The sequence below is a fragment of the Stegostoma tigrinum genome, chromosome 7 (assembly GCF_030684315.1).
Source record: "Stegostoma tigrinum isolate sSteTig4 chromosome 7, sSteTig4.hap1, whole genome shotgun sequence".
Classification (NCBI taxonomy): domain Eukaryota; kingdom Metazoa; phylum Chordata; class Chondrichthyes; order Orectolobiformes; family Stegostomatidae; genus Stegostoma; species Stegostoma tigrinum.
Window position 1 is genome coordinate 70,270,441 of NC_081360.1, and position 17,147 is coordinate 70,287,587.

Genomic DNA, 17,147 nt, shown 5'->3' on the forward strand with positions numbered 1-17,147 from the left:
GATTATCTTCTTTAATTTCTGAGTATCATATCTTGGGTGAATCCTAACTTTTTCCAATAAATGTTAAGAGTAGAAAATCCATTTTGGCTTGAACCATGAACTGCAAACCATTCAGGTTTTCTTTACCTGGTCACTCAATCGGAATAAGTGATCTACAACTTCGAAACATCATCAAGGCTGTTTATTTTTAACTTCACCACATTTTTTCTATTCTAATCTTTGCTCCATTACTGTTGAAACCCTCACTTAAATATCCAGTACCTCATGTTTTAACTTCTCAAATTTCTGTTTAACACAGACTACAACTCATTCATACCTTGGCAATTATGATCTCGCCCAAATCAAAACTGTTCACTCATCATGGATAATGGAACCTGCAGATGCTGGAGAATCCAAGATAACAAAGTGTGGGGCTGGATGAACACAGCAGGCCAAGTAGCATCCTAAGATGCTGCTTGGCCTGCTGTGTTCATCCAGCCCCACACTTTGTTCACTCATCATGCTTGTCCTTCCATGCAGTCAATTCTAATTCCGTGCAGGTAATTTAAGACTAAGATGGAAATTGCACTTATTGGCTCATCTACCCATAAAATACATCCCTTAATTTTCATACTTATGAAAACAAAACTTGAAAGTGATGTACACTGTGTGTTTGAACCTATATTGCACTCAATACAAAATCATCTTGATTAAAAGTTACGCCTCAGCCTTTGATTGTTTACAAATCCTTTCATAACCTTGCCCCACCTAATCTCTGCAGCATCCTTTTACTTTTTGTGTGTGTCCACAACTCAAGCTCTCCCATCTCTGGCCTTTTGTGATCTCACTCTCGCTGTTGCTTTTGCATCAGAGGCAGAGCCTTCAGCCAGAAGAACTAAGCAAATTACAGCGCCAGGACAGACCCTTTGGCCCACCAGGCCTGCACCGAGATGCTGCCTGTCACAACTAAAACCCCCTACCCTTTCAGGGACAGTATCCCCCTATTCCCATCCTATTCAAGTACTTGTCAAGACACCCTTTAAAAATAGTATCCGCTTCCACTACCTCCCCTGGCAGCAAGTTCCAGGCAACCACCACCGTCTTGTGTAAAAAACTTGCCTCATGCATCACCTTTCATATGGCCCCGGTAACTGACTCTTCCACTCTGGGGAAAAAAAAAGCTTCTGACTGTACACTCTGTCTGTGCTCTTCATAATCTTGTAGATCTAAATGTTCTTGATCTTTAGGCTTCCCTTCCTAATCCTCTAACTCTTTATTTCTATCCAACCTTCAACCATCTTCAAGCCTTTCATTTGGAATGACCATAATTTTGCTGGCTAATATACTTTTTTCAGCTCAGATGATAAGATAACTCTCTAGTGCATGTCCATTTACTGGGATGTAAGCATTGTTGAAAAAAAAGGAGTCATTGATGAAGAAGAGGATGAGTCTTTTTAAACCTTTAAAATCTATGTAGTGGTTCATTGTAATTATTTTACGCAATTGACTAGGTAAAGAAAATTAGTCAACGAGTTGGGGTTTCATCACAATTAAGCTTCAAGCTCACGTTTATGGTTGCCAGCTCTTTTCATTTTTCCAGATATTGCCAACTTCAATTTGAGCTTGTATTCTGCAGATTATCAGTTGAGCCTTCAGGATTTCTGACTCAAAATAATTGCACTGTCATGCTCAGATATTCAAATATAGCCTTGTAATGTTGTGATTTGGACAATCTATGCTTGCAAGTTAATAGCCTTTTTTTAATAATTGTCTCCTTAATTTGCAAAGGGCTGCACATGTGTAACGGAGTCGAGTCACTGTGATCTAGATTTTACACTCCTCGCTGGCAGACTGGAAGATGAGATAAAATCCAAAATATAGTCCTCCATAGCCACCATGTACAAAACTTAACGGAGGATGGTGGAGGTATCAGAGAGCCTTTGGATCTATTGAGGCCCTAAGCAGCACTACTTAGCTCATGACTGGAATTGCATGGAAGAGTGTTTCATTGTGTCAGACAAGTGGAATGTGGGACATCCCTTAGAATCCCTCCATTGTGGAAGCAGGCCATTCAGCCCAATTAGTCCATTCTGACTCTTCAAAAAGCATCCTACCCTGACTCACCCACCTACCCTATCCATGTAACTCTACATTTCTAAGGCTAATCCTCCTACCCTATACATTCTTGGACACTATGGGCAATTTAGCATGGCCAATCCACCCAAACCATATACCTTTGGACTATGGGAGGAAACCTTTCCACTATGTGGAAAAAGAAGTCAGCTTGGATAAAAGCTGAAGCCATGGGAGTGGTGTTGTCATTGAATGAACTGCCAGGCCTCATCTGGTCCCTCATTAGTAAAAAGCATTGGAGGCCAGAGAACATTAAAATGAGAAGACAGTATATAAAGAATGTGTAATTCCCTATATTTGCAATGTTTTTCTCCTATTGTATCTACATGCTGAATAAGCTCCATTTGCTTTCAACATGGCACTAAAGATTTTTGTCAGTTTTTTGCAATTATATTATTGCAGATTGTATTTCAACCAATAGCTCTTTTCAATTTCAGTGCTAAAATTGAAACAGACAGCAAATATAAACAACAGCTAACAACTGCAATCTTTGTTTTCATTAATAATTTATTCAGTTTGAAACACCAAGCAAATAAGATTTACTCAAATCAACATTATTCATATGTACGGTAAATCAGCTACAAAATATAATTGTTGACCAGAATTTTAAAGTGAAACCTATCTTTTAGTTAAATTCATGCATGCAATTTATATGACATGTATCGTGACATTTTTCCTTTTGAACGATAAAGGGTTGGAATTTTATAGTTGTATTGCAGTCATTTGTAGGTAGATTTTTTTTTAAAAATGCCCATTCTATTTGGAAGATGCTCACCCCTTTCATGTTGTTTCTGTGATGTCTCTCCCAAGCAGTATTCTTCAGATGGAATATAGTGACTGATCAAGGGCAAGAACATCAGGCAGGGGTTAACTCACTGAGAACCACCCCTCAGCTCTTGCTGCTAACTCCCTTGATTCCCATTTCCCATGATCCCTACTTCAAGCAACCACTGCCACACCTACCCCTTTCTGTCTGAGCACATCAGTTACCTTGCCTCAGGGACTGCAGGATAACTGTCCTGGCGGGAACCTTGTCACCTGAATGTCACTGAAGCTGTTGGCCTGTGACCGACAGGTACATTGCAACAGGCAAGGCTTCTGCCAAACAATTCTGGTGGAAGGCCTACCAGTGTCCTCAGTTCTGTCCTATTGGGAGGAAACATGGCAGGACTTCCTTAGAAGAGGCACAATAGCTCTCTTGCCAGTCCTTTTGCCAGCCTATGTGATCCTCACCCCAAAGACAGATTCCACCCTTCGCATGTGACCGTACACAATGACTATTGTAAGTATTTATAATCTGCAGCATACAACCATTTAGAACTCCAATACCAGTGAGCCCTACATTTGTACCTTCTCAGGATGTTGATCAAGAGTAGAAGACCTTGGCATTTCTTTTTCTCTTCCAACACTGAACTGAGACCAATTGCATGGTTGAGATCAACTAAATCAGCAGAAACCTTTAAGGCTTGCGGTATTATGAGCGATTGAAGGAATCAAATTGAAGAGATTTGAAGACTTCTGTGATTTATATAGTTCAGCCAAATTGCCTTTGCCAGCTGAACCATCAAAGCAGCGTTGTAGTTAGCTTAAACAGTGTTTGAAAGTCTATCCTTGAAAAATAACAAGGCAGTAAGAAGTGAAAGTCCTTATTTTGAAAATAACAATTCAGAAGCGAATAAGGTTTTCCCTTTGTTGACATAGCAGATTATAACTCTGAAGAGATGAATAAATGAGAGGAGCAATCATACCACTTTTACAAAATGACAGCTTTCATTAATATCAGAAGCAGTGATAAATACGTATTTACCAAATAGATAAAAGACAATCGCTAAATTGTGAATTTGTGAAGCAAAACAAATCTCATCTGCAGTGAGGTAAGGCAATTTATCTAGGATTTTGAGTCTATTAACCTGAGAATCATGTCTATTACCGCAGAATGATAAGAAGCCAACGAAGTATTAAAATTAACTTAGCAATGAATGTTCAAAAAATTGCAGAATTATTACAATGCAGTAGGGAGTCATTGTGTCTCCACCATCAGTTTTATGTTTAAAAAGTAAACCGGTTAAATGTGATAATGCGATTATTCTGAACTAAAGAAAGAAAAGGAAATTGTCCTGCATAGTCCATAATTATGTAGAATAAGAGGTGGCATCCAGGAGCTCTTGCAGAGAGATTGAAAGAAATTGCTCATAAGGCAGCCTCACTCTTGTGAACCAAAATGATTTGTATATCAAACATAAAATAAATTAAATATACTATTAATCTATATTGTCTATAGGTCCAGCATATTATTTCAGTACAAAAGATTAGTTATTTGATGGCCACTGTTCCTTTTAGTTCTGCTTCTATAATTGCCACTTTGTTTTCATTGTATTATTCTGTAAACAAAGAAAATTTTACCAGAAAGCAGCCAAGTATTAATTTTGTTGAGTTTCATGAGGGGTTTCTCTCTACAGGTCCTGGTGAATTTTCTCACGTCATCTTTCCAAACTTATCTCATTGGCTATTTGCCATACACGTATAACAGCCCTTTTATTGTATTCTTTCACTTTCCGCAGGCAGAATTACCTGGACGCTGCAGGGGCCTCTCAAGATTCCTGGCACCAGCATCATCAATAAAGCTCAGCCATTTACCCAGTCAAACTCTAGCAGTCTGTAGCTGAGCAGCACCATTGCCCCAGAAGCATGACTTAGAGGAAAATTGGGAACCCATTTTGCTTACAGCAAAGGTAAAAGTATGAGCCCTTTAGAAAATGTGGGATCTGCATTGCCTGCTACAAGAAAAACCATTTGTGCGGTGTGGTTCAATGTTTAATGGGTGATAAATAAAATTAAATGATTTCAGTAAATAATATGACATTGTTTAAAACTTAATAATTTGATGGCAGGTTTAAAATATTCAGTTCGCAGAAACATCATTTGGTGCAACAGTCCCTCAGTGCAACATTCTGATTATACTTCTACACATCAGAACAATGGCTGGGGAAGTACAAGCAGTCACCGATCATGGAGATATTGGTGCCTGTTGTTCAAGATGGAGGGTTGGAGGAGGAAACAGTGAGTTGGAGTTGCCAGGTAACAGCTCTGACTTGCATGTCATGAATAGACATTGTTTGGTTTTATCTGGAGGCTGGGAAAATCGGAAACTGCTTGTCAATGAGGTGAAATGACGTAATAATGACGATGTGATACATGACAATGCATGCAAATAGGCCTTTTGCTGTTCAATAATGAGAACCTCATCTTGCCATTCGACACTTGATTAGAAAATTTGATGTTTTAATCTTGATGTAAAAAATATTGTTACTGCCAATCTCATGGAATTACTGGATACTGGGGGAAAATTCTCCACTGGTTGAAGTCATACCTGGCACAGAGGAAGATGGTGGTGATTGTTGGAGGTCAGGCATCTCGGATCCACGACATCTCTGCAGGAGTTCCTCAGGGTAGTGTCCCATGCTCAACCATCTTCAGCTGCTTCTTCAATGACCTTCCCTTATCATAAGGTCAGAAGTGTGGATGTTTACCAATGTTTGTACAATGCTCAGCATCATTTACGACTCCTTATATACTGAAGGAGCCCGTGCTCAAATGCAACAAGATCTGGACAATAACCAGACTTGTGCTGATAAATAGCAAGTAACATTCTCACCACACAAATGCCAGCCAGTGACCATCTCCATAAAGAGACAAACTAACCTTTGTCAATCAATAGTGTTACTATCACTGGATTTCCCCACTACCAACATCCTGGGGATTAGCATTGACAAGAATCTCAACTGATCATGCTACTTAGACATAATGGCTTCAAGAACAGGTCAGAAGTTAGGATCACAGTCGGTTCACATGTAATGCACGTTTCTTCAACGAGAATTGGCTATAATGCGATTGAAGGATTTGTATTTGTAAAACGTGAACTTTCCTTACCTATAACGTGATTCCAGCCCCATTAGTTTAAATGACATGGCTACTGCACAATTTTCTTATAAAGTGAGGTCACTATCGTGCCTTATCAGAATTGACTACACTGCAGAAGCTAACTCATCGCTTGAGTTCCTAAAGCTTATCCATCACCTACAAGGTACAATTCAGAGTGCAATGGAATGCTTCCCACTTGGCTCAATGGGTACAGCTCCAACAATACTCAAGAAGCTTGGCACCATCAAAGACAAAGTAGCCCTCTTCATTGCACCACATCCTTAAAGATTCACTCCATCCTCTACAGACACTCAGTCGCAGCAGTGTACAAGATGTATTGCAGAACTCACCTTAGATCCTTAGATAGCACCTTCCAAATCCATTACCATTTTGTTCTAAAAAGTCATGTGCAGCAAATAAATAGGAACACCACGATCTACAAGTTCCCCTCCAAGCTAGTCAGCATCCTGAATTTGGTCAAAATCTTGGAATTCTCTCCCGAACAGGCATGTCGGTCAACCCACAGCATGTGGACTGAAGCAGTTTAAGAAGACAGATCACCACCATCTCTCGAGAGCAATTAGAGATGGGCAACAAATGCTGCCTATCCATGTCCCATTAACTGATTTTAAAAATGCGATGTTTTTCAACACCCTCTCCTATGCCCACACCATTCTGTAGCTGGGAAGATTGCACACAGAGTTCATGAACTGTCACTGGAGATGTTTGCAAGGGACGCATTCTCATGGAACAGGACTGCCCCACAGTTCTTTAACGCTAGAGATGGGCCTCCCCTCCCCTCAGTCGTGCTGCATCAATGGATATGGGTCTATATGATTGACCAGCAGCTCTGTGGTTTCAGCAGTATCACTGCTGGTACTGCAAACAGTTTCTCATGGCAAAATGTTAGAAGACCAGGCATAACAAAGTCCATGGCCCTGCAGTAAGGACAGAAAGAGAGGGCTGAAGGGGGTGGATAATAGTCATGACTTAAAGTGTGGATGGGTATTGATCACCCAGGGTGAGGAGAGCACCTGAGATGCCTGACCCAGAGGACCAGAAACTAAATCGCCACAACCCGATCAGGTTAACTTGCAAAGCTTCACACCACCAGCCAGATCTCTGAATTCCATTGAACTCAAATTGGAAAAGCAGAATGTGTCTTAAAGAGCATGAAATGTGTAAAGAGCCTCTCTCAGGGAGACTTGAGTGCACTCATAAAGGTTCCGCAGAAAGTTATCATATACATGATTAATTAAGAACGCAAATAGTCTGTTGGCTTTTATTGCAAGAAAACTAAACCAAAAGATCACAAAATTCTTTCAACAATAGTATAATGTTTTGATAAGGCTATACTTGGAGAATTATGGTGGTATTATCTCCATATTTACGGATGCTTATGCATACATTAAAGATAATACAGCAAATGATCACTTGGAAATCCCAGGATTTTGACATAGTGACAATGACAGAATTCCAATCAAGATGGTGTATGATGTAAAGGCGGTGATGTTCCCAAGTGTCTAATGCACTTGTCCTTCCAGTTAATGGGGTTCAAGATGTAAAAAGCACAAATTGCTGGAAGTGTTGTTCAAGGAGCTTTGATGAGTTGCGCAGTGCAATTTTTATATGGCACACATTGCAGGCATTGTGTGACAGTGGTAAAGAGGATAATAGTTGAGATGATGGATGGAGTACCTCTTAAGTGGGTCACTTTGTCATGGACAGATGAACTCAAGCAGCTAATTGGAGCATTCCTGAATTACACCGTCTAGTTATGGAAAGATTTTTGGAGTCGGAACATAAACCACTGCCGCAGAGTATGCAACTTTTGACAGCCAAAATGTATATGTGGCTGGTCGAGAAAGGTTTCTGTTCAATAGTGGCCTATAAGGATATTAACATTGGGGCATTTGATGATGGTAATATGTTGAACAGCAAGGGAGGTAGGTTCTGTTTCATTCGACTTATCCATTTCTTGGTGTTTGCAATATGTTTATATTACTCACCATTTTTCGGCCCATGCCTGAATGTTGCCCAAGTCTTGATACAATTCTTCATAATAATACAATTAAAATTAATTTTTAATCATGTAATTTTGAAGACAGTTGTCAATGCTGTGTTATACCACAAAGTAATTTCGAAGGCATAAATTGCCCAAGATTAAAAGATTAAAATTAAGGTTTTATAACTGTGAAAATACTCATTAACTATTGGCAGTAGAATGCAGCCTATTTCCCATTTATGAATATTGTTACAATTGAGTTGGTCAGACCACTGTTTCTGTTCAAGGTGTAATTTACACTAGCCTCTGGTTTACATCTTGTGGTAATTTGCTGCAGAGTTGATTCAGATTGACTGAGAGCTTGTAGAATGGATTTGGATAAAGGTAACTCCCCAGTCTAATTGAAAGCGATCTATCAGGCAGGAAGACCACACTGCACTGCGCTCCCATCTTGCTTTCTGTATTTACACCCAATAGCTTCTGAACAATTGAAAGTGGAGAGGCAAGAAAGTACCTAGATTACTGAGCTCTGACAGGTGGAACAGTTTATTTCAGAAGATTTGTTGCTAGATCTAAGAAAAAAGATACAAGAACTAGGAACCTTCAATGCAATTGCAGCTGATTTTCTGCCTCAATATAACTTTTTCACCTAGTGTCATATCTCTTAATTCCCCGAAAGATCAAAAATTTATCACTGTGTTGAATGTACTCGATAGCACAACCTTCAGAGCTCTCAGAATTCCAGAATTTACTATGGTCTAAATGAAGAAATTTCTTCTTTTCTGTCACAAATAATCAACATCTTATTCTGAGGCTGAACACCCTAGTTCTAGATACCCCGGGAGAGAAAACATCCATTTTGCATTTACCCTGGAAAGCCAGTAATGTCTGGACTTTTTCAATAAGACCACCGCTCATTATTCTAAATGCTAATTAGTAAAGGCCTAATCTGGTCAATCTTCCCTCATAAGACACACCATACAGCACCATTCATGACTCCTCAGATACTGAAGCCGTCTATATTCAAATACTACAACATGTAGACAATGTTCAGGCTTGATTTGACAAGTAGCAAGTAACATTCATGCCAAACAAATGCCAGGCTATGACCATCTCTATTAAGAGACAATCTAACCACCACCGCTTGGCATTCGATGGTGTTACATCACTGGACTCCCCATTATCAATATCCCGAGTAAAAACGAAAGAACTGCAGATGCTGTAAATCAGGAATAAAAACAGAAACTGCTGGAAAAGTTCAGCAGGTGTAGCCGCATCTGTGAAGAAAAAATGAGAATTAACAGAAATGAGTTTTGGTTCCAGTGATCCTCAGAACCTCCAATATCTTGGAGGATATCATTGACCGGAAACTCAACTGGACTTGCTGCATAAATACAGGGGTTACAAGAGAAGGTCAGAGGCTAGGAATACTGCAGCAAGCAAGTCATCTCCTGACTTCCCAGTGCCTGTCCACTATCTACAAGACCCCAGTCAGGAGTGTGATGGAATACTCTCCACTTGCCTGGATGAGTGCAGCTCCAACAACACTCAAGAACCTTTACACGATTAGGGACTAAGCAGCCCACTTGACTGACAGGGAGATAACAAAGCGTAGAGCTGGATGAACACAACAGGCCAAGCAGCATCTTAGGAGCAGGAAAGCTGACTTCACCTCATCTGCAAGCATTCACTCCATCCGCCATCAACGCTCAATAGCAACAGTGTGTACTATCTACAAGTTGCACTGCAGAAATTCATCATAGATCCTCAGACAGCATCTTCCAAACCCATGACCAGTTCATTCTAGAAGGACAAGGGCAGCCAGATATGTGGGAACACCACCACCTTCAAGTTCCCCTCTAAGCCACTCATTATCCTGACTTGGAAATGTATCACCATATTTTCATTCTTGCTGGGTCAAATTCTGGAGACTCCCTCTCTAAGGGCATTTTGGGTCAACTCACAGCAGGTAGGCTGCAGCAGTTCAAGAAAGCAGTTCACTACCATTTTAAGAGCAGCTTTGGACAGGCAATAAATGCTGGCCAGTCAGCGATATGCACATCCCACAAAATGAGTAAAGAAAACCACTCCTTATCTCAGAAATTAACCTAGTGAATCTTATCTGAATTGCTTCCAATGAAATATGTCTCTCTTTAAGTTGTATAATATCTCACCACTGCCCTGTACAATTGCAATAAGACTTCTTGCTTTTCTATTCCACTCTCCTTGTCTAAAAGGATTTCATTTTCCTTGCTAATTTGTTGTTGTACCTATATGATAACTTCAAATGTTTCATGTACAAAGACACCTAGTTCTCGTTCTGCACTGCAGTATTTTCCATCTTATCTCATTTTAAATAATATTCTGCTGTGACATTCTTCTTCTCGAACTAGACAACCACAAAGACAGCCTTACAGATTTTTTTAAAATTCATACCCCATCTGTAAATTTTTGCTATTCACTGTGAATATCCTTTCACAAACCCTTTGTATCCTTTTCAAAACTTGTTTTCTGATCTATTTTTGTATTGTCAATAAATTTTAGCTACAATCTAGTCAGTCCTTTCTTAATACAGGTTTTAAATATTCAACCCTGAACATAGATACATTTAGCATCACAATGGTTAATGTCTGCCAACCTGAAAATGACTCTGTTTTCTATTGGTTAGCTGGTTTTACATCTGTACTGTTATATGAACCCTAACACCATAAGCTCTTTTCTTGTGTATTAATCTTTTACAAGACACTTCATCATATGTTTTTGAAAAGCAAATGCCCTTTGATCCATACTGTTTGCTACATCCTCAAAGAACTCTCATAAGTTTGTAAAACATGATTTTCCTTTCAAAGTCATGCCTACTCTGCTTGACTGTATTATAATTTTCTAATTACTATGTTACTATATGTTTCGTAATAGATTCGAGCATTAGTCCATTGACAATTGTTAGAATAATTGGTTTGTAGCTTCCTTTCTGTCTTCCTTGTTCTTGAACAGAAGTTCAAAGAAGCTCAATTAATCAATAAGGGCCGTATGGTTGCTCAGTGGTTAACACTGTTGCCTCACAGCACCACAGACCTATGTTTAATTCCACCCATGGAGGTATATGGACGTACATGGAATAGTGTAGGTTAGATGGGCTTCAGATTGGTATGACAGGTCGGCACAACATCAAGGACTGAAGGGCCTGTACTGTGCTGTAATGTTCTATGCTCTATGTTCTATAAGCAACTGCTTGTGTGGAGTTTGTACATTCTCCTTGTGTTTGTGCAAGTTTCCACCAGGTGCTCTGGTTTCCTTCCACAGTCCAAAGATGCACAGGTTAGGTGGATTGGTCATGCTAAATTTCCCAGAGAGTGTCCGGAGATGTGTAAACCAGGTGGATTAGACAAGGGAAACACAAGGTTCCAGGGAAATGATACAGGAATGGATCTGGGTAGGATGCTCTTTGGAGAGGCAGTGTGGACTTGTTGGGCCAAATGGCCTGTTTCCAAACCATAGGGATTCTATATAAGTGTCACATTTATGGCTTTCTGACCCATTAATACCTTTCCAAAATCTAAGAATTCTAAGTGTCCACTGTCGATGTAACCACCGGTTTTAAAACTGGTCATGATGCAGTCCATCATGACCATGGGAAATTCCAACCTTAGTTTACCTTTTATTTTCCGGAAGCAATTGGTTGTTTTATTTTCCACCTTCTCATTTGTCTCCAGATTTTGTACTGTTTTGGGGATGATATTTTGTGTTGTCTATTATAAAGATGAATGCAAAGTACTTGTTTGAAATTTGTGCCATTTCCTTGTTTGCCATTATTCATTCCCTGGTCTCGCCTTCTAAGAGATTTAAGCTCAATTTTGCTGTTCTATTTTTCATTTTAAGTACTTGTAGAACGACTTATTTTCTGCTTTGATACTTCTTGCTAGTTTTCTCTCATCTTCTAATGTCTCCTTCTATACAATTTTTTAGTTGACTTTTACTAATTCTAAAACTTTCACAACCTTCAGGTCCATCATTAATCTTCACTGCACATCTTTTCTTTCAATTGATAGAAACCTTAAATTTGTGTGTTATCAACAGATGGTGCACCTTCTGGTAGAATTTTCTATCTTCAATGCAAAATATTTTTGTTCAGAGTAATGAACTATCTGCTTAAATGTCTCTTACTGAATTTTTACCATCTTCCTTTTGAAAGTATTTATGTTAGACTTCTGTCTTTGTACCCTTGTAATTGCCCTTACATAATTTTAAGAGACTTGCTATGAAAAAACATTCTTCAAACTGAATCTAAAATTTTATCATGTTATAATCACTCTTGCCTGGAGAATCCTTTAGTATTCCAAATGATCAGAAACCAAAAATATCATGTTTTCTGCCAGTTTCCAGAGTTTGTTGCTCAAAGATACTGTTTGAAATATCCTCTATGAATTTATTCTCTAGACTATCTTTCCAACTTTATTCATTCAGTCAATGTTCGGTTGAAAGTAACTCATGATTATTACATTACCTTTCAACAAATAACATATTATTTCTTAATATATACTCTTTCCTTCAGTGTAGTTAGAGTTAAGGTGACTGTGAATTACTTCCACAATAAATTGCCTCCATTTCTATAACTTCTCTCCTCTTAAATTGATTCTACATCTTGATCTTCTGAACAAAGAATATTCATCACTATTGTGCTGATTGATCCTTTACTAAAATAACTACCCATCTACTTTTCTTTTCCTCCTCTCCTTCTAAATGCCAAATACCCTGTAAAATTCAGATCCCAACCTTGGTCAACTTGCAACCATATCTCTTTAATATCTGTTACTGTCATTATCATTTATCATCATTCGCACTATCAATTCACCCATCATTATGAATTTTGCAAGAATTCAGTTAAACCTTTTTTTTAGCTATTTGTGCCTACTCTGACTTTATTTGCTAATGCGCTCTTACGTTTTTACATTTTGTCCTTTCCAGTCACATTCTGGCTATCATCAATATACATCACTATGTTGTCTTTTCTTCTTAACTTTCCAATTCTTACTTCTTACTTGGTCTCCTCCAACTCCTTCTGACAACTCTCGGCCTATGACTCCCCAGTATTCTAGCCCCTACACTGTTCAATGAAAGCTATGCCAATGTTAAACCTCCCTCTTCCCCATGATGTGCATCCTGAATCAAAAGCCATTTTTGCCGTACCAATCTTTGAGTTACTCTGATCCTACTTTCCCAATGATAATTTTCATGTACTCTAAGAGCAGTTGGCATTTTTAGAGCTAATCTGAAACAGCAACTAAAATGATGTGCATCAACCAATAATTCATACCTTTTCATTTAAGGAAATCAACTGCCTTCACTTTGGCACTCCTTTCTGTTATGCATTCACCAGAGACCAAGAACTTATGCTGTGTGTAAGGATCTACATTTTGTGACATCGCAACTTTGTTTTTTCAAACACCTTTAACCCTCTTGAGATAAGTGACAATGCAGAACCTAAACAGCAGTTTTCATCAGGTGGCTATTTTGACAATGTTATTTCTACGTAATTTTACATAAAAGTACAATTCCACATTTTGTACACTAAGGTCATTTGCACTCAAAAATACTGTGAAAAGAAAGCAGAAACGGTCCAATATTAATCTTGTCACAATGTAGGTTAGAAATAAAAGTATGTTTATATTTCAAATCTCAAGAACTGGACAAAACATTTTCTCTATCCCTTTCTCAAATGACTACAATGCATCTCTTGTGACATAAAAGCACTTGTCATTCTCCACATATTCTCTGTCAGACGAATTACAAATGGCTGTATGCATATGCAGTAAGTTCAAATGGTAGAATAAGAAAGTGGTAAACTGCAGGCGCGAAGAGATGGGAAGAAGTGAAACAGGCCAATTCAGCTTAGAACTGAAATTAGCTGATGCTAACAATAGTTTTGCTTGCAGACCGCAGTCACTAATGTATTGTACTGATCTAATTACAGTGTCTAATCAATTGTATAGATCAATGGACTAAATTATGTGGATCGGAGTTAAGAATGCACGTACATGTTGGGATCTATAGTTTCAAAGTTTTCAATAGCATTTTTAAGTCTTCCTTGCATCAGCCTGAGCCTCTTAATTCACCCTCTGATATTTCATATTGAAAGTTGAGATTTTGAAACTTGATTAATGCAATAATCTTTCTATTAGGCCATCAATTATGATAAAAGGTTGTTGATGTATCTCCCAGCAAGAAGCCACAATATTACCTTTGTGACATAGCAAATGGTTTTCAATAAGTAATTAACATCTTTCTAACCGAATTGTTAATTGCATCTCAATTGCAACAAAAGGCTCTTTTAAAATTATGACTTGTTAAAATATTGATTCAAGAAATGATTTGGTTAGAACACTTCTGTTTTGAAGTACGTTTCCCACAAGATATCTGGCTGAGATAAGGACCAATCCAGAACTCACACCATGTTCATCAAGCCAAAGCAGTTGATTTCCAAAATGGTAATGTCACTTTCTTCTTTCATAACTAATTTCACGCTGAATTACAAAGAAAACAAAGAAACCTACAGCACAGGAACAGGCCCTTCGGCCCTCCAAGCCTGCGCCGCAAAGTGAAATACTCGGACAAACCTGATAAACACTTGGTCGTACAAATATTTGCAATTGTACAATTGTGTACCAACAGTAATTCTGTGTTGGGATCTCACAATGTCTGTAATGTGAATGTTGCAGGGATAATGAGTGCAGCTTGTTTGTAATCCCTGTCAGTCACTTTATTACTGAATGCTAGTTAGCATGGTAGGAAATTCATGACATTCTTTTTAAACCCTAATAATTGTGTAGGTTCTTTCTGATAGATAGCATTTCGTACTTATGTGGTGTTTTCAATGCTTCATATAAAATATATAGCACACTTACAAGATGAATAAATCACTGTCATCATCATGTTTCAAGACAAAATATTTGATTCACTTTGTGTAATCAAACTTTGGGTTGACCACTGTTGTTTTTGAATGACAAAACATGACTTAATAGTGGAGTACTGATGTAAGGCATGTTACCACAACTTCTGCTTATTATTGATTTACAGTGAATGCATGTAAAAATGAAGAGCTCACAGAGATCAAAAAAAACTGACTTCATTGTACCACAAATGAACATCCTTAAATCACAAACTGGAGCTCTTTAAATCAGTAGAAAGATATCACACTTCATCATAAAAACAGCGTGTGTTGCAGTGAATGGTTTTCCAATGAAAAAGTATCCCAGTGGGGACAAAGAGAAAAGCATACATTGCTTGGAAGATGTTGTTATCTGCTTCACAGCAGTCTATAGGGTTACACTCATGTATAAAAAATTGAAATCTGAAGTTAATTTTAGTCAATGTTATAAAAAAACATTAATGCATAACATAAGGTACACATTATATATTCCACAGAGTAATTAAGAAATTTCACAGAGGTTTATGGTTTTGGTAATGTAGTAGAGTCTTTGTATGCTGAACCATATACTAAAAGAGAGAATGCATTATACACAAGCAACAGTTCAACATAATGAAGATTTTCCACATTCAATGCACAGTATAGTAACGCTAATGTAAAGGTTCATATTATTTCCATAAGTTGAATGAACTTCAAACCTTGTACAAACACTATACAGTGGCACAAGTCATTTAAAGAAAAATAAACTCCTCTCTAATCATTTTGATCAGGAAGGTCTGTTATCCTCAGTGCATCCACAAAACCCGTAAGATAACTCAGTATTTTTCACAAGTGCAATAAATGAACAAAAATTCACATTCCACAACATTGTATAATGTCAACTTAAAAAAATGCATTTTCAAGCCATTATAAAGCTGCATTATATAATTCTGGAAACTTTTATTATATTTCTTGGCACCCAACCAAATTAACAAAAATAAACTGCCTTCCATCAGAATATATTGAAATCAACCTTATTTAGCTTGCTTTTAGCTATGGTAAATTGTAGCATGATAGAATAAACTGCGCTAATGTTATCAGATAACCCAAAAAACACAGCTCCACTTACCTTAATTGCCTTTGTAGATTGACATTTGACTTGGTGGGATACAGAAGCTGTTTGATTCATCATGTAAGCATTCAGTGAAATCTTGGTCTGAGATATGATCGAAGCAGTGAATGTTGCTGATCAGTAAGTCTGTCCTCTTCAAAGTGCAGATTGACCTAAGACTCTCACACTGTTGCACAGATCCTTTCTCCAGGCTCTAATCTACACATTACAAACCTGGCAGTAAGTGAGGGTTTATTCAGCATCCTGCACACACTCCCTGCAACACAAAATGTGACAGCCTCAAGTACAACCAATCACAGCTCCTTTCTTCCCCCATCTACAGGAGCATAATATAGAATACTGCTGTAATCAGATTTTTTTCTGTTCTGTAGAAGTATTGAAGTTACAGCAGTGCCGTTGTATATTTCAGAAGGTTATTGTGAAACGCAGAAACCCTGATTATGTTTTCATGCTAAATGCAAAAATCAAGTTAAAAAGCAGGAATTTAAGTAGTTTCTTTATGCATTTTTTTTCAAACTAGCTATTTAGGATATTGCAATCTCAGACAGGGATTCTGATGATTTAATTTTACATTCAATTTAATGAATGGAAATCTCCTGAAGCGTAAGGTTAATAGACAGTAAATGGAAAAAGAGTTTCCATTGTATCCAAAATGGCCAAATCACTTAGAGTGAAGGCTCACTCAAATTCAATGGTCTCTTTTTGTTTTCCTTCTCAGTGCACCATACAATCTGTACAATATTTTCCCTTACCTTTGCCAAATGTTATTTTTTCAATACAATTGGTATTAAACTATAAATTTAGATAAATATTTGCAATTGTCCACTTGACTTGGTGGGATACAGATGGGGAGAAGGTAGGGCCGATCCGGGATAGCGTAGGGGATAGCGTAGGGAACTTGTGCGTGGAGTCTGAGCAGATAGGGGAAGTCCCAAATGAGTTTTTTGCTTCGGTTTTCACTAAGGAAAGGGACCTTGTTGTGAATGAGAACTTTGAGGAGCAGGAAAACAGGCTTGAACAGATCAAGATTGAGGAAGTTGATGTGCTGGAAATTTTGGCAAACAGTAAGATTG

The 17,147-nt window shown here is 38.1% G+C and overlaps 1 protein-coding gene across 1 annotated transcript in view; it reads right to left on the reverse strand.

Moving 5' to 3' along the window:
- The window catches only part of LOC125453891 (inactive dipeptidyl peptidase 10-like), a 1,598,661-nt gene extending 1,582,323 nt beyond the window's left edge, over positions 1–16,338 (reverse strand). The window contains exon 1 of the mRNA XM_048534000.1: positions 16,072–16,338. Coding sequence (XP_048389957.1) covers positions 16,072–16,134 — 63 coding nt within the window. The 5' untranslated portion in view covers positions 16,135–16,338. The remainder of the gene's footprint in view (positions 1–16,071) is intronic.
- Positions 16,339–17,147: the final 809 nt, after the last annotated feature.